This window comes from Actinia tenebrosa, unplaced genomic scaffold (assembly GCF_029948245.1).
Source record: "Actinia tenebrosa isolate PJP-AT-01 unplaced genomic scaffold, QUT_ActTen_1.0 PGA_scaffold12__29_contigs__length_12842862, whole genome shotgun sequence".
In the NCBI taxonomy this organism is placed as follows: Eukaryota; Metazoa; Cnidaria; class Anthozoa; order Actiniaria; family Actiniidae; genus Actinia; species Actinia tenebrosa.
This window is the reverse complement of record NW_028292572.1, coordinates 2,826,052-2,843,857: the sequence shown is the minus strand read 5'-3', so window position 1 is coordinate 2,843,857 and position 17,806 is coordinate 2,826,052. Positions and strand designations below refer to the sequence as shown.

The following is a 17,806-nucleotide window of genomic DNA, read 5'->3' as shown; positions in this document are numbered from 1 at the left end:
CAGTAGCTCTGTATAAACAACATCTCGTCAGTGATAATAGTTTAGTCATAACGATCTTCTCGTTTTTTATTTTTACAGGCAATGCGTCTAATTCAAGCTTGTGTAGACGTTCTCAGTAGTAACGGATGGCTGTCTCCCGCACTTGCTGCCATGGAACTTGCCCAGATGGTAAGTACCACATGATATATAACATAGATGGAGCACAAGCTAGTTCATAAGCCATTGCAGGGGTGTGCCACTTTTTAAAACGTTCCCATTCATAATTCCGTTTGTGTAATTGCTGTTAAGATTTCTGCTTCTCCTTAGAAAGAAACATATACGATCTTATTGCCGCGGTGGAGACAAAGGTCGACGCCATTATTTGAGCCCACATGTGCGCGCGCACTTATACCGCTCAAAACCGCAAATGGCCAAAATGTTATTGGTTAAGGTCCATAAACGTTTTGAACTTCAACAAGGCAAAACCCTCAAATTTAGCGCGAGACTCGATAATTTTTATACCGAATTTCCGGTAGGGTACATAAAAAATAAAACTCTGACAACGTTTGAAAAAAAGGACACGAGTTTTACTCATAGAAAAAGCGGTAAGCGTACATTTTTCGCACTTCTTTTAGACGAAAATTGACAAGCAGAAGATGAATGAAAATATTAAATTTCACTTTATTTCTCAACATTTTCCAAATCTTTTCGCTGGTATTTGTAAAAATTGTATACTTAATTTAGGATTCCTGAATTTATTCCTAATTTAGATTTACTCTTGACGTTTTGGATTTTTTCGTAAGACGTATTTTATAGTGCTTCTTTTTCTTCAAAAGTTGTTGATACGTTTATGTTTAATCGTGAATATCTTGTGAAAGACTTTTGCGACACCCCTTTTTTTGCAGATTGAAATCGGCTTTAAGTTTGTGATTCAATAATTTTTGTGTGGATTCTTTCTATAATAGCCAGCCACCTTAACAGGATCTTGATATTCATCCACAGGTAACCCAAGCAATGTGGAGCAAGGATTCGTACTTGATGCAGATTCCTCATTTTACTCCAGAGATCATCAAAGCGTGCACTGAAAAGGTAGATCTCTCGAACAGTTGGTTCGCATTTTCTTTCTATCCGTGTGTGGTTTTTTTGTATAACTTGAGCAACTGTACATACAGGAAAAAAAAACTTTCAAACAATAATCAATTTTATTGAACTTCATAATGATCCCTCGGCTGATTAGTCTCCCCCACAGCCGCTTTCAGTGTCGTCACGCAACGCTTTCTCCTCTGAGTACGACACTGAAAAACGGCTGTGGGGGAGACTATTGGCTGATGTAAGTTAGAGCACAGTTAACTAACAGATAAAATTAAAGGTTAGCGTGTTGGAGTTCATAGTGGAAAGAGGGAAACTGTAGTCCCGTAGAAAAATCCTCGATTCAAGGAAATACCCAACAAACTCTGCCCAAATGCCATGCCTTGTCCAGGAGTCGAACCCGAGATCAAGAGGTGACCGAGCCCAACGAGTGTATTTCCTCATGCTAATCGCCATAATCACCCCGCCCCGCCTATTGAATAAATAGAAGCCACCCAATTGCCCTTTGACATATCTGATTCACTGAATAGTTCATAGTATTTCTTTGGGGGATTATAAATGATTAGTAATCGTCGATGTCAAAATTATTTGTAATTAGAATGTCGAGTCTGTGTTTGATATCATGGACCTAGAAGATGAGGAAAGAAACAAATTGCTAAAGCTGGATGACAGCCAAATGCAGGTAACCTTGTCAGTTGACTATTCTGCAATTCGTGTTTTAATGATGCATTGAGGAAACGGCGTATTGGTATTTATTATTGTTTTTGTTTTTGTTGCAGGATGTTGCTCGATTTTGTAACAGGTACCCCAATATAGAGATGTCTTATGAGGTTTTGGACAAAAAAGATTTGAAGACGTAAGTATTGGTATTCATCATCAGTTATTAGTCCGGTAACACAGTCTCCTAAGCTATATACAATTTGCCTGCACGTGTCGTAAATTAATGAGAGCAACCACTGATCGAGCGAACAAAGCTTGCAGGCATTTAGAATCTACCCTGGCCTGGCACTTTCAAAATATCGATGCCCAAAATAGCAAATAAACGAGAAAACACTACATAATGACGAAGGTTTATTTGGCTGGGCCCTCAATTAGGAAAACAATTTGAAACCACGTGTGTCGAAAACATACCTTGAGGCCTCAAAAACACAGACTCATACATAGATGTTCGGTATGATGTAGTTTTAAAACTAATCTGCTCGTGCTCTTTTCAAGACGCGTGTGAAACAGCATTGATTAAACGCATCATAGATATTTTTTAACATTGTTGCTGTGGGCTCCCTGTGTTCGTGGGGAGGGGAACTTTAAAGAAAAATGGGTTACCCTAGCTTAATTTGGAGACAATCAACAATTAATGGATGCCAACGCGCGAAAATTTGTCTGGGTGGCCTTGTTTGGTGTAGTCCCACTGTATAAAGTAAAAACTAAAAAGTCGGCTGTAAAATTTGAGGGTTGTAGAAGGCACAAATGTAAAAACTGGACCCAAATGTAATAAGGGTCACAAATGTAATAAACTTTGGTCACAAATGTAATAAACTTTGGTCACAAATGTAATAAAGGTCAAAAATGTACATGTCCAAAAACCCAAAAGAAATCTTATGTATCAGTCCAAGTAAAAAAAATATAATCAAATAGAGAACAAACACTATAAGTGTGTAGAATAAATACCACTATATTCTGCTAAATTATGCTATTCCTATTGTTTTCTATTGTTTAATTAGCATAACTTACTACTAAATAGTGCAAAGTGTTGCACACTTTTAGTGTTCATACTCTATATAATAGAGTGCAAGCAATATATCCATAGAATGCAATACTCTATATAATAGAGTGCAAGTAATATATCCACGGAATGCAATACTCTATATAATAGAGTGCAAGTAATATATCCACGGAATGCAATACTCTATATAATAGAGTGCAAGTAATATATCCATGGAATGCAATACTCTATATAATAGAGTGCAAGTAATATATCCATGGAATGCAATACTCTATATAATAGAGTGCAAGTAATATATCCACGGAATGCAATACTCTATATAATAGAGTGCAAGTAATATATCCATGGAATGCAATACTCTATATAATAGAGTGCAAGTAATATATCCACGGAATGCAATACTCTATATAATAGAGTGCAAGTAATATATCCATTGAATGCAATACTCTATATAATAGAGTGCAAGTAATATATCCACGGAATGCAATACCCTATATAATAGAGTGCAAGTAATATATCCATGGAATGCAACACTCTATATAATAGAGTGCAAGTAATATATCCACAGAATGCAATACTCTATATAATAGAGTGCAAGTAATATATCCACGGAATGCAATACTCTATATAATAGAGTGCAAGCAATATATCCATGGAATGCAATACCCTATATAATAGAGTGCAAGCAATATATCCATGGAATGCAATACCCTATATAATAGAGTGCAAGCAATATATCCATGGAATGCAATACTCTATATAATAGAGTGCAAGTAATATATCCATGGAATGCAATACTCTATATAATAGAGTGCAAGTAATATATCCACGGAATGCAATACTCTATATAATAGAGTGCAAGCAATATATCCATGGAATGCAATACCCTATATAATAGAGTGCAAGCAATATATCCATGGAATGCAATACCCTATATAATAGAGTGCAAGCAATATATCCACGGAATGCAATACTCTATATAATAGAGTGCAAGCAATATATCCATGGAATGCAATACCCTATATTGTACAAAATAGTGCTAATTAAACAATAGAAAACAATAGAATTTGAATAGAATTGTACTATTCAGTAAAACTAATTTTTCACGGATATACTGTTTACACTCTAATAAAATAAAAAAATAAAAAACTTACAGCTGACTTTAATTAATACTCACATGATCCGAAAGTGGCCTGCATTATCGAAAATAAATTGATCATAAATAACTTAAAAACATGCTAATTCTATTCATAAAGTTACGCTGTTATTGATAATAAAATGGAATTAATGTCGAATAATGTATTTCTATTTCTTTTTTCGCTTTTCATTTTCATGTTTTTGTGTTTTCTTTCATTTCATGTCTCAATGGTTGTCGATCATTAGTTCAGTTTAGGGACGATCACAAGTTATCACTATTTTTTCAAAAGATTTTTTTCCAAACAACTGCAACACAAAACCATGGTTTAATGCCAGTAGTCTGAAAATAATTTTTCCCTTAAAACATCACATTCCACATTATTCATTCATTCGTTTGTTCGATCTTTCGTTTGTTTGTTAAAATTCGGCGTCTAAATGTCAACTGCCGAAGTATTAAAGAGTTTGGTACTGAAGAACTGTTTCAGTTGCAAACTTGATGGAAGCAAGAGCGGATCTAGGGTGGTGTGCTGTAAGTGCGGACACCTCCCTGAAATGAGCTAACGGTTTTCGTGTAAGCTTATAAGAAAAAAGTCAGTCAATTATGTCACAAAATCAATTGACATGCATGAAAAACATGAAAACGATATACTGATGTCGTAAACTCTATTTCATACCTATTTATCTGATTGTCTAATGTAAAAGTTGATCGAGTTTAATAAAGCTTGTTTTAGGTTTAATGTTGTGAATCGTTTTAAAAATTAAATGAATTTGGAAATTGTAGAAACAATATCAGAAAAAAAATGTGGAAAATTTGCATACACGGTGTACAGTTATACAATGGATTTTGAGTTTACAACAATTAAAAGCACTATTAGTTTTGGCCTTGAGACTGATACAAAAATTTTTTTTATTACATTTGTGACCAAAGTTCATTACATTTGTGACCTTTATTACATTTGGGTCCAGTTTTTACATTTGTGCCTTCTACAGGGTTTTCCCATCTTGAAATTCAAAACATTTATGGTTCAATAAAATTTTGAACGTTATTCAGCAGTTTTGGCGCGAGCATATTGTGGGCTCAAATCAAACGTCCAAGAAGTAGGCAGTCGATGTACTCACTCGTACTGATATCAACACTCGACGATCAAATCCGCGGTTTCTCCGCGCGTCCATGTAATTTTCCGTTGAATGTAAAATTATCGATTTAATACAATTGGTTGGTCTTTATTCACATATGAAGATATCAATTATTAGTAATAGAGAAATTTAAATATTTATTGATGGTTACATATTAAGTTTATTATGCTTGTCTACAGGGGTCGTCCTGTCAATTTACTTGTTGAATTAGAACGTGAAGACGATCAAGCTGGCCCAGTCATTGCACCGTTTTTCCCTCAAAAACGAGAGGAGGGCTGGTGGCTGGTAATTGGGGACACTAAAACTAATGGGTAAGTTGTGAAATAAGAAAGACTAGCAAAGTATACACAGTGTTGTTAATCATTAACAGAACAGCTCCATTTTTCAATTTTTTTAACACCCAGTTTTTGCAAGTTTTACATAAATGTTATCTCATAATGGCTTGAATAATAATTATTAACAAGAAGAATTGTATAAATGAACTATTCAATACATATAAAAAAGTGGCAAAACGACTAGATATGAAACAATATTTTAAACAGTTAATATTTGGTAAAACATAATACAAGAAAGAAAAAAAAAACAACGAACAAACAAATAGTCATTAAAGGACAACTGACCCCAAAAATTGCCGTTTTTCATATAAAACTACAACGTACATAGATCACATAAATTCAACTTTGAACTCTGATACAGCTTCTATGTCGCCGAAAAGAAATAATCAATTCGCGAAAAATACCAATAGAAGAGCGCCATATTTGAGCCCGCAATAAATTACCGCATTAATGCCGTGACGTCACAACGTGAAGCTTGCATTCCAAACTTGTTGAGTTTGTATATTTCGAGTGCTAGTCGATCTTTTAATAGTCTAAGTTAGAGTAAGTTTCTTAATCCAGATGGTTCATTGTTGTGTGCCAGAATGCACCAACCATTCTTCCAAAACTGAGTCTGTTAGCTACCACAAAATTCCTAACAAAATAGCTCTTCAGAAGGCATGGATAGCGCGGATAAAGAGAGAGAACCTGCCGCCTTTGAAGAACTGCTACGTTTGCAGCGATCACTTCGAGGATTCATGCTTTGAAGTGGATCTGATGGAGCAGTTAACCGGGATAAAAAGGAAGAGGAGATTAAAGAGCGATGCTGTTCCGTCAGTATTCAATTTTTGCAAGCCAGCTAAAAGAAGAGCTACATCAGAGAACCGGCTCAAACGCAAACAAAACGAAGAGGTGAGATAACATGTCATTTATACATAACATAGTTTACATTGTTTTTCGAAATAATCACTCATGAAAAAGACTTATTAATGCATACCGAAGCGAGTCATCAATCATTAGCTATTTATGCTTTCATAGATGAAATGTTGCTTAAAATCATAAGTATAGCTAGTAATATTTGATCGATACTTGAAATTTTCAAAATGGTTATTTGCACGTGTTTAGTTTACATTTGATATTTATTCGTAAACCATAACAATGTTGCCGTAATATTCCAAATTTGCTTGGATAAATGACCCCGGAAGAATAATTTATAGCATTGTTGGTTAATATGTTTATTTTGTATTATTTAAGGTAAAGTAGGCCTCGAAGAATGGTTTATAGTATTGTTGAAAACATTGTTTATTTTTGTATTTTCAAAGAATGTGGAGCAGCTATGTGCCACAATAAATCCCTCGTGTGAAGATCCACCAAGTATGGAAACACCAGAGTTCTCTCCTGAACCACTTTGTAAGGAGATTGGTGTTCAGTGTTGCCTTGGTTGTAGATATGTTGTAACATCCACTGCATCAACTCAGACAGAGCCTGGATACTATAAAGATGCCGACACAACAACAGTTTACAATCCCTCCCCTTCACCAAACATCAGTAGAGATGAAATACTCAGTGTGAGCTTCCACGACCACAGCTACAGTACTAGCTATCACCCCTCACCAGTAAAGTCAATGCCAACAGTGTCTCCACAAAAGTCAGAAAAGTCTTTGTTTTCAGAGGAAGAGGGACTCCCACTAAGTGACGATGATGATGGTTTCATTGTTTCATCGCAAGAGACAGTTTCAACAACGGACAGTGAATTAGAGCCAGAAAACAAAGACTGCAATAAAACTCTTGAAAACCATATCAAAGAACCTAAATATTTGGTATTTAACTCTTGTTTGCAGCAGTTATTCAAGTTTTGTAGAAGCTGTGGAGCACCTGTCGCTGATGTCAACTTTGTATGTCAAGGCAGCCTACTTATTGTGACAACTACATGTATGAAACATCATGCTTTGACATGGTACTCACAGCCAAGGTTAAATCGCTTAGCTATTGGGAACTTGTTGATTTCCTCATCAATATTATTTACTGGTAATACTTTTACCAGACTTCAAAACTTTGCATCCTGTCTTGGCCTAAAATTTCTGAGTGAGAGGGATCTTTTACAGACATCAGGAACGTTACCTATTTCCTGTTGTTAATGATGCTTGGAAGAGAGAGGAGGCTGCTGTAATTGAAGAGCTGTCAAATAAGGACATAGTAAATCTCAATGGTGATGGCCGAAGTGACAGTCCTGGTCATAGTGCTAAATATGGCACATATACTATGATGGAGACAAGCACAGGGAAAATTGCCACCTTCAGCATTGTTCAAGTCTCTGAAGTAACCAGCTCCAATGCTATGGAGAAAGAGGGGTTTCTAAGGTGTTTGAACACTTTAGAAGACACGGTCAGTATAAAATGTATCACAACTGACAGACACACATCCATCACCAGCACTATGGCAAAAGATTTTAGCCACATCAAACACCAGTATGATGTGTGGCATCTTTCCAAGTCAATTGTAAAAAAGCTGAACAAGAAAGCAAAATTGAAGAAAAACCAAGAGCTGGCACCCTGGATACAATCCATTTCAAACCATCTTTGGTGGTGTGCTGCTACATGTAATGGGGATGTACAACTTTTGAGAGAGAAGTGGAAATCTGTTGTTCACCATTGCGTGAACAAGCATTCCTGGAAGGATGCAGAGGTATTCAAAAAGTGTGCCCATCCTCCCCTAACCCACAGACAAGTGCGCACCACACACTGGATCAAGCCGGGGTCACCAGCTCATGTGGCCCTAGAAGAGGTTGTCCTTCAACTTGGCAAGATTGACCGACTTTTGTCACACAGGAGGGCTTGAAGTTTATCATTCGATGATGCTGAAGTATTGCTCAAAAAGAGAGCACTTCTCTTACAAGGGAATGGTTGCTCGTACTCAACTTGCTGCCATTGACAACAATTTCAATACAGCTAGAATTCAAGCAATTGTTCAAAAAGGCCCAAGGAGTGGAGAAGCTCGTTATCGCAAGTGCTTCCCTAAGATGCACAAGCGCTGGGTTGTTAAGCCAGTCTTACAAAGAAAAAGCTATGCTTTCCTCCCTGAGCTACAACTGAAAGTACTTGAAATTTGTGAGGGTGGCATGGAGGCTGCAGGGGTTGACCCAATTGAAGAGGTTGAATTACCAAGAAACATTGCTAGTGTTCCTGCCCCAGACAAACAGGAATTGATTGAACAACACCGGTCAAGATTTTCTAGGTAATTAATTTAAATGGAATGTAGTAGAGACTACAAACACTAAAATGTGTAGTGTTAAGTGATGCCAATTCTAACCATTTCCTATTTTTAATTAACACTATCTAGTAGAAAATAATGCAAAGCATCATTGGCACTCTTTTAGTGATTGTACTCTAGTGAATAGCTGTTTTGAAAGAACTGTCAAGTAAGCCTGTCGTCCCAATCCCCCTCATCTTTGAACAGTTGTGTTCATTACTGGTAATAATTACAATGCTTCTACAAATGGGAAGGTACATGACAGACCCAAGTAAAACTGCTATAAACAAAATATGTAATTAATGTGAAGGGGACCTGATTAAAGTGGTAGATAAGTTTGCAGTTTTTAGATGTTCAGATGAAAATTTTATTAAAATATCATTACCACTTAGGAAACGATTGACTTTTAAATGAAATCTTAAAAGAGGTCTTTTCTTTAACTATCTACGCTCCATTATATATGGGGCCTCTCCCAGTATGAATGTAGTATAGAAAAAATTCCAGCTGAATAGTGACTTTCGCTTTCACTCATGGGAATCAAGATGTTCATTCATTTGCTCTCAGTGAATTAATCAGCACATGATTACTGAGCTGCAAAGGGCCTATTTGCCTGGAAAAAAAATATATGAGCCATAAATGGCTGACAAGCCTGGATGCCAAGATTTCCTAGTGCCAATTTGTCTGACAATGAGACTAGTCAGTACCGAGATTCTAAGATGGGGTGGGATTCTATCACCAAGAGAATATTTTTTTTCATTTAGCACAATTTTTGAATCCATTATAGCATGCTACTTCAAGGCAAATTCTTTATAAACAATACTGACTAGCCTTGTTTTCAGACAAATTGGTGCCCAGGAAATATTGGTTATCCATGTCTAGTATAACTGCAAAATTTGCTTGGTTAGCTCATGATTTTGTCCACTAGTGCTTTGTACACTAGGTTCTCTATTCAGCTGGACATTTTGTCTAGGTGTAGTTGTTTTTAAATAATAAAATATGCAAAACCTACAAAACATTTATATAAACAACTTTCTATATGTACTTCATCTAAAAATAAATTCATGACTACTCTTATACATTTTGGTCTCAGCCTTTCCATGTTTTCCTTTTCAATTTATCAATTCAGAAATCCTGATAGAAAAAAATCCACTCTGTGTATATGAAATGAAGTAAGGAATAAATAAAATGTATATAATAACTCCATGTAACTTTAGGCCAAGCTAATCATCTGCATAGTGAAAACCTTCAAATTCAAAGTCCTCCTCTAGTCCAGGGGGAGGGAAGTGTGCTCTGATGCACATGACAGCACAAGAGGGCAGAACAACCCGAACTTCCTTTCCAAGAACTCCCCAGCACCATCTTGCTAGTTGCCTATATGCAATGTGTCTGTACTGAGCCCATGCGGTTCGAAGAACATACTTATTGGCACAAACAGGTAAGAATCCAGGATGTTGAGTAATGCATGGTGGTGGTTCATCAGCATCTCCATCTTCAACAACAGACTGGCATGTTGCAACCACTTTTTCGATTTCTTGGCAACAAATGCATTCAGATATTGAATCCATAATTTGGCAGCTACCACAGGTACACCTATTTAACAGAAATAAAACAATTCTTAGTATCTTTGAACATTATCAACGATTGTCCCAAGTGAGAATATACATACACAACTTGTGACACAACTATATCCCTGTATCTATATCCTGCAGTATATAACTTATTGACTATCAAGCGATGTTTTTAAACATATTTTTAATTAAAATTGCGAAAGTTGGTATTGCTTTTGGTCGCAAACTGGATTCATGCATACCAATATCTAAAGAACAGATTGCAAGAACACGAGTGGCAAGATACGATTTTATATAAAATGGATATGTAGTTCAGTTTTGTGATAAGACAGAAGTACGACTTACCAATCTGAATTTGTAAGTCGATTGTTCTCTTGTTCATCGTCTTCAATAATGTCACTGTCAGATCCTTCTCTGAACTCTTCATCTGAGGAGATTTCTATTTCTGGTTCAAACTGATATGGCCGTAAACCAAATTCGTCGTCCATTCCGAAAAATTCTTGAGCGAAATCGTCTCCCGAGCTGTCCGAGCCTTCGGAAGAAGAATTGGATTCTGACATGCCTTTAATTTGATGACCAAGTTGTATTTTTTCGCAAAATATTGAGTAAAACGTATAAGAAACTGAGGAAGAAGTCAGGCAAACAACTGGAAGCTTGAACTCTTGTGACGTTGTGACGTCATTACGCTATTTTTCTGAGCCCGCGATAAAAGCGCAAGATGGCGGCCACCAGAGCGATATATGCGATGTTTTCAAAAAATTGTTTTAGAAAAATGGATGCTCTATCCCCTTTAAAAACTGGATTTTTGGACTTCTCAAATGATGTAGTTCCTCTTAAAAATGGGTCATTTTGGAGGGTCAGTTGTCCTTTAAAGAATTCTAGTCAATCACAGTGACTATATTGCTGTTTATATTTTTCTCGACTGAGCTTTCCCTAACTCTGGTAGAGCAAAATGTCTGCAATATTCACTATGCGAAAGTCCCCAAATTGCCAAAGTTTCCTTTCGTTGATTCCACAGAAAGCAGGTTGGATTTTACAGAGAAATTTTCTCTGACATAACTTTTCGGTCGTCCAACTAGTAGACATCTTAACTTTCGATAGATTCGTTGCAAAAATTTATAAAATCTCACGTAAAGCATTGTGTCTATATGTCATTGTATCATGATGATTGTCATAAACCGTCTACCAGGAACAACTATAGTACTGGATTAACGAAATTCACCTACAAAATTGCCACTTTGCCTGGCAGTGAAAATGGCGCATTGCATAGCATTGTGGTTGACTGTGATTCTTTAAGAAGAAGAATACAATAGTTGAAATACTTTCAATCTTTTTCAGGCTTATTTCTATCAAGCGTCTTACTCTACAACAAAAAGCGAAAGTTCGGCTAGATTTTGTTGCCCCATCGTCACCAGGCACCTACCAGTACACGTTGTTCTTTATGTGCGATGCTTACATGGGATGTGACCAGGAGTACCCCTTTAAAATCACAGTAGAACAGGGTGTAAGTGATGATGAAGGCGACAGTGATGACTGAGTACAGCAAAACTAAAACAAGGCAACATGCATTCAACAGTGATAAACATTACTTTTAACATATTTTGCAAGCACATTGCATGTGCAAAACATTAACGTTGTTTTTAACAGCTATTTTCTGTCTCGATTTATAGCATCGAATTATAGCGTTTAATCGTTGATATCCCTCTGAAGGAAAAGTGAGAAGGGGCATTAAAGTGCAAATTAACCCTTCGACAATACTTTCAATACTGATCATACATGAAGTAAATAGTTGAATGGTAAAATATTTCTTGATTTGAGTGATGCGTTTCTAAGTTATGAAGGTTTATACTTCCAATATGCTAATAAGTGTGACGTCTATTAAGGCTTAATTAAATATACAAAATCGAACTGGTTCATAGATACAGTATTTAAAAAGCATCATTATTTTACTCATGGTTTACATGAAAGCTATTTAAAATTTTTATTTTCAAAATGACCAGCATTAAGTATTACTAGTTACAACAAAAACACTCAAATACCTTACCTGACGTCATCATCATTAACATATTGGAAGTATAAACCTTCCTAACTTAGAGACGCGTCACTCAAATCAAGAAATATTTTACCAATCAACTATTTACTTTATGCAGAACCGGTACTGAATGTATTGTCAAAGGGTTCATGTGCACTTTAATCTAAATATTCCTAATCGAATCCATACTAAATGCTGGGAGCCTACTTGTAACCTCAGGTTATGAAATGCGGGCGACAGGCAGTGGAGCAACCATTTTTATTTTGTTTCCTGCTACCTGTGATAGTTGGTAATACTTCAGTAGGTAGTATAGGAAATCGCACGATCTCGAGTACAATTTCCAAATTGTACAAGAAGGTCGTGCGATTTTTTGTTTATAGTTCACTCAACAAAATTTCAGTAAAAAATGCGAAGCGACGCCGTTCATCTTTGTCTATATGGCAGCCGATTTTCAGTCCATCGCGCAACTGAAATGCATAAAAAAGATTAGTTCTTACGGCTTTGAAATTTTATTTATGTTTTTAAGTACAAAATGATAGAAAATAATTGTTTTGACATTGTTTTGGCCGTGTTGCAATAGCAACTTAATTCGATACTCCTACGGAGTACAATTAACGCTATAATTGTACTCCTCTCGACCAATCAGAGTCGAGTAATTTTGTTGAGTGTACTATAAATACTCTAACGGAATGCGCCAAAATGTTTTTCTTCTTTTTCCTTTTATTCTTTAGAATAGGTTTCCCTATCTCTCTTTTTACTCTTCCAATTAGCTTACTTTGAACTAAACAAACTGGTTATTAGTGATAATAATAATAATAATAACTTTATTAATGTCTCTAATTTTTCTAGCCGGGCACAAGTGCCCTTCTAATCGGGGAGATTAGTGGTAGTAGATTACTGATTGACTAGAGTGGGCCATCTGTATGAAACCTGGCGACGCCCCTGAAATACACCCCCAAAAAGTAAAGACGATCTTACTAATGGAATAATCATAGCACTTACTGCAATTTTCATAAGCATGCCAACTTGTTAGCTGCGAGCTGCACGTTGAAATTTGGTTTTTCACTGCCTTCAATCAAATCTAATCAGTCAGTACCTTTCATAATTTTGCAGTTTGGTCTGAAATCAAACAAGGGATTACAAAATTGCACAATCGCGTAGCGGGAGAGTCTCCGCAGCCGCTATTAGTGTCGTCACACAACGCTCACTCGCCTTCGTGACGACAGCGGGTGCGTAGGAGACTAGTAGCGGGAGTGCAATTTGTTAACACAAGTTTGATTTCAGACCAAAATTGCACGACACGAAATTCAATTGCCACTTAATTATATCCATTTTGAACTGATCTCCTCCAATAATACTGGCAATAAAAAGAAAACCTAATGATTATGCAAGGTTTTTGTTATCCTTAATCTGCTTGAAAGTACTTCACAGGCATTTCAGTGTCTTTTATGTTATAAATGGTTTTAACAAACCGGTAGTAGTGTTCACGTGACATAATGCTACTGTCATTAGAAGCTGCTCACGTCAGCTGTAATTCAACGTTTGTTTTAGTTCTAATAGTCAAAATTGCCGTTTTTTATGTTCAAAAATAGCTAGCTGAATGTTCTTCTAAGTTTGACCGTCTTCAGAATCGAGACTTTTTCTTTTCTTCATCAATTCTTTCTGTTGGTTTCAATATTATGAAAAAGTGTAAGTTATCGATTTCATCCATTTTCATGTAAAATGTAATAAAAAAACTCTTTCACCTATAAAATCCCCTCCAATATGTTTTTCTCATTTTTTTTCTTTGGCCACTTTATTTTGTGATCTGATTGGACATAATTAAGAGCAGAAGTTAATCGCTCCACTCGACGTCGAAAATGAAAAGTCATACTCATTAATAATTCATGAGTAAACCAGCCAATCAATGGCTATTTTTGGGTCATATGATGTTACTTGAAACCTGGTAAAGTGCTGTGAAAGGAATGCATTCAGTCTGAAGTAACTGGAACAAAATTAATTTAGTTCTAGGACTGAATTAATTTTGTTGCAGTTACTCCAAGTCTAATAATTAATGAGATGAGAAGTCATTTCAAAGCCTCCAATAGGGACCTTAAGCTGCAGGACGGCAACGACGACGACGACGGCAAACATAGAATAGCACTAATTGCGCTATTCAATAGATACTCGTTGGAATGTACGAAATACTATGCATCATTGCCGTGTTATGCTGAAAGTAAGACGTGAAATGTCCTATTCTCTTTCACCATACTCCATATTATGCCCTTATTATGCGTACTTTCTTGCGCATGCGCAAGGCGCCCACGTTTTAAAGATCCATTATTATGCAAATTAAGAGACAAGGTATATAACCACGTGCAGAGCCAAGACCAAGCCTCTTCTTTCTTCGTGCTATCGCACTAGGTAAGCCCTCGTTTTGCTCTCGCTTCGTTTCACTTAAGCGAGTTTTTCCTAAACCATTTCCGTCTTTATTCTGTATATATTTTGTCAGCCGATGAGTATGTCTACTGACAAGCAGAACACCAGTAAGTCCTCTTCTCCAAAACGAAAGAAAGTTGCCGAGGAAGATGAGTCTTTGCTCTTCGATGAAGAGATGGATGATACTCCAGATATTTCAATACGAGCCGACTCGGCTCTGTTCAAGAAGGATACTTTGCTCCAACTGCATCATCATCTGGGAATTGATGAGATGTCTTCAAAAATTGACAAGCTGACTCAGCTTATCGAACGTTCAAGTTCTGTTCCCGACTCGGGACACGATCCAAAAAGTTCTAGTAAAGAGTTTGACCCTAGTGATCCACTAGTCGATGACCTTTCGAGTGATGATTCTGACTCACAAGCGGATCCCGAAGAGTCTGAATTTCCACCGTCGATTTGTGATGTTAACGAAACGAAAGGTCCTAAAGTGCTAGATTTCCTAGCCAAACGAGTGAACGAATCGTTCACCTCGAAGCCAATGGAGGATAGAATGAAACCTCTTGTGGATAAATATCGCACTCCCGAAAATTGCGGGCTATTGTGCGTTCCACGAGTAAATACTCCACTTTGGAACGAATTGTCCCACAGGGCCAAAACGGCCGACTTAGGACTTCAAGAGGTGCAAAAATCTGTTGTCAAGACTGCCCAGGTAATAGTTTCACTTACTGAAACTGTGATTCAAGCCAAGAAAAAGAAAGAGCTAATGAATCCTAAAGATCTTGTGGGCTCGTTGTCCGAGGCCATTTCTTTCATCGGCAATGCCGGTTACCAAATGTCATTAAAGCGCCGAGAACATCTCAAACCCGAGCTAGGCAAAGGTTATAAATCATTGTGTGCACCATCCACTCCAATCTCGGAGCTTCTCTTTGGCGACGACCTGTCAAAGAATGTAGACGACATCTCTAAAGCGAACAGGATTGCCACAAAAATTCCAGGAAATGATCGAAGTGGAGGCAATCGAAAACGCAAACGCGAAAACTACAAGCCTAGGGATCATTTTTTATCCCGAAGAAACCCGAGTTCATCTGCTCGGGACAATCGCGACAACTACGAGAGCTACAAACCACGACGCCGCCCGTTCAACCAGAACAAACCCCAAACCAAAACACAAGATTCATACAAGGACAAGTGACCAATGTAAGTGTCACACCTTCTATAACAAGTTGTACAATGGCCGGCAATTTAGCTCTCAAGATTGATGAATGGTCTAAGATCACTTCTGATTGCTGGATTTTGCAATCAGTCAAGGGTTATCGACTCGAATTCGAGTCAATCCCGAAGCAATTCAGAGCCCCAAAACAACGCTCTTTACCCTCAGATGAGTGCGTGTTAATCCAATCTGAAATCCAGAAGTTATGCTCTAAAGGAGCTATTGTAGAGACTAATCATTGCCCTAACGAGTTTATCTCTACTTTGTTTCTGGTACCGAAAAAGACAGGTGATCTTAGACCAGTTATCAATCTTAAACCTTTAAACGAATACGTTCGTAAGATTCGCTTTAAGATGGAAAGCATCGACTTCGTAAAGCATCTATTACACCCAGGAGATTTCATGGCCACTATTGACCTTAAGGATGCGTATTTCAGCATACCTATAAACCCTCAAGACCGCAAATATTTGCGTTTTTCCTGGGATAATTTGCTCTACGAATTTACATGTCTTCCTTTTGGCTATAGTCTAGCTCCACGGACTTTTACCAAAATCCTGAAACCTGTGTATGCTTATTTAAGAGCGAAGGGTATACGTATTGTGTACTACATTGACGATACCCTCGTCATAGGCGCATCTAAGTACCAATGCCTTAGTCACACCCATCAAGTTTGCGAACTGTTAACTAGCCTGGGTTATATTATCAACACTACCAAGTCCTATCTCGAGCCATCTACAACAAGGTCTTTTCTCGGATTTGAGTTAAACTCAATTCAGATGACTATTTCTCTCTCCGAAGAGAAGGTCGACAAAATTATTTCCTATAGTAAACGGCTTTTGGATAACCCTTCGCCTTCCATCCGCGAAGTCGCCCAGGTTTCAGGACTCTTGGTTTCAGCCTTTCGCGCTGTCAAATATCTACGCCTTTTTTATCGCTCTATTGAAATGTGTAAATCACAATTGATTTCCTTCGGGGCGTCTTATGAGGACAAAACTTCATTAAGTGTTCAAGCTCGTTCAGATCTCCATTGGATTATTGACAATATTGCTGTCCACAATGGTCTCCCCATTGTGTCCCCTCCACCAGACGTCACAATTGATAGTGACGCGAGCAAACTGGGTTGGGGTGCATTTTGCGAGTCACGCAACACCGGTGGACTCTGGTCAGTGAATGAAACTGACCTACACATTAATTACCTTGAAACACTTGCAGCTTTTTTCGCTCTTCAGTGTTTTGTTCGTGAGCGCCGCTCAGTTCATGTCCAGCTGCGCATTGATAATACAACAGCTGTTTTTTACATCAATAACATGGGTGGAATTAAATCTCCCTCCCTTAACAGTTTGGCTCGAGAGATGTGGCAATGGTGCATTTCAAAGGATATTGTAATCTCTGCGGTGCACGTTCCGGGCCTAAATAACCAAAAAGCTGATTTTAATTCTCGTCATTTTAATGACAGAACTGAATGGAGCCTTCACCCTACCGTATTTGGTTGGCTAACCCAAACCACGTTTAACCCAGATATTGACTTGTTTGCGTCCCGCCTAAATACAAAGCTAGAACGCTTTGTTTCGTGGTCGCCCGACCCCGACGCTTATGCGTGTGATGCCTTCTCGTTAAGATGGCACGACTTAAATGGATATGCTTTTCCTCCTTTTAGCCTAATACCCAGAGTTCTAGTGCATGCACGAGCGGACAAGATTCCTCGTCTCCTGATAATCACACCTGTGTGGCCTTCTCAATCCTGGTACCCGACAATGTTAGAGATGTCAATCGCTCGACCCATCCTACTCCCCAAGTGGCCGAACTTGCTTATTTTGCGCCACAACAATCATCTACATCCATTACGAAACCAACTCCAGTTAGCCGCTTGGACTAGATCAGGCAAAAGCTCAGCAGTCAGGGAATTTCAGCAGGGCCTGCCGAAGTTATCTGCCAATCATGGTCCAAAGG

The 17,806-nt window shown here is 37.7% G+C and overlaps 2 protein-coding genes and 1 pseudogene across 3 annotated transcripts in view; 2 read left to right on the top strand and 1 right to left on the bottom strand.

Moving 5' to 3' along the window:
• LOC116302199 (U5 small nuclear ribonucleoprotein 200 kDa helicase) overlaps positions 1–13,614 on the top strand; it is a 72,010-nt gene extending 58,396 nt beyond the window's left edge. Inside the window, exons 40-45 of the mRNA XM_089027897.1 lie at positions 79–168; positions 982–1,068; positions 1,667–1,750; positions 1,848–1,924; positions 5,245–5,376; positions 11,535–13,614. Coding sequence (XP_088884023.1) covers positions 79–168; positions 982–1,068; positions 1,667–1,750; positions 1,848–1,924; positions 5,245–5,376; positions 11,535–11,733 — 669 coding nt within the window. The 3' untranslated portion in view covers positions 11,734–13,614. The remainder of the gene's footprint in view (positions 1–78; positions 169–981; positions 1,069–1,666; positions 1,751–1,847; positions 1,925–5,244; positions 5,377–11,534) is intronic.
• Positions 5,644–9,024, top strand: LOC148911952 (uncharacterized; annotated as a pseudogene). Its single transcript, XR_016119381.1, has 2 exons — positions 5,644–6,291; positions 6,702–9,024. The product of XR_016119381.1 is annotated as an uncharacterized LOC148911952 (transcript).
• LOC148911951 (uncharacterized) lies at positions 8,972–10,972 on the bottom strand. The gene is made up of 2 exons (XM_089027898.1): positions 10,542–10,972; positions 8,972–10,218 (listed from the first exon to the last, which is right to left on the bottom strand). The coding sequence occupies exons 1-2, from the start codon at positions 10,754–10,756 to the stop codon at positions 9,849–9,851; spliced, it is 585 nt and encodes a 194-aa protein (XP_088884024.1). The 5' UTR covers positions 10,757–10,972; the 3' UTR covers positions 8,972–9,848.
• Positions 13,615–17,806: the final 4,192 nt, after the last annotated feature.

What these genes read in the sequence shown, in the direction of transcription:
- LOC148911951 (XM_089027898.1), bottom strand. Translation starts at nt 10,756, where the DNA reads ATGTCAGAATCCAATTCTTCTTCCGAAGGCTCGGACAGCTCGGGAGAC. An exon ending in CGACTTACAAATTCAGATTG is followed by an intron (nt 10,219 to 10,541) that starts GTAAGTCGTACT and finishes TCTGTTAAATAG; the next exon opens with GTGTACCTGTGGTAGCTGCC.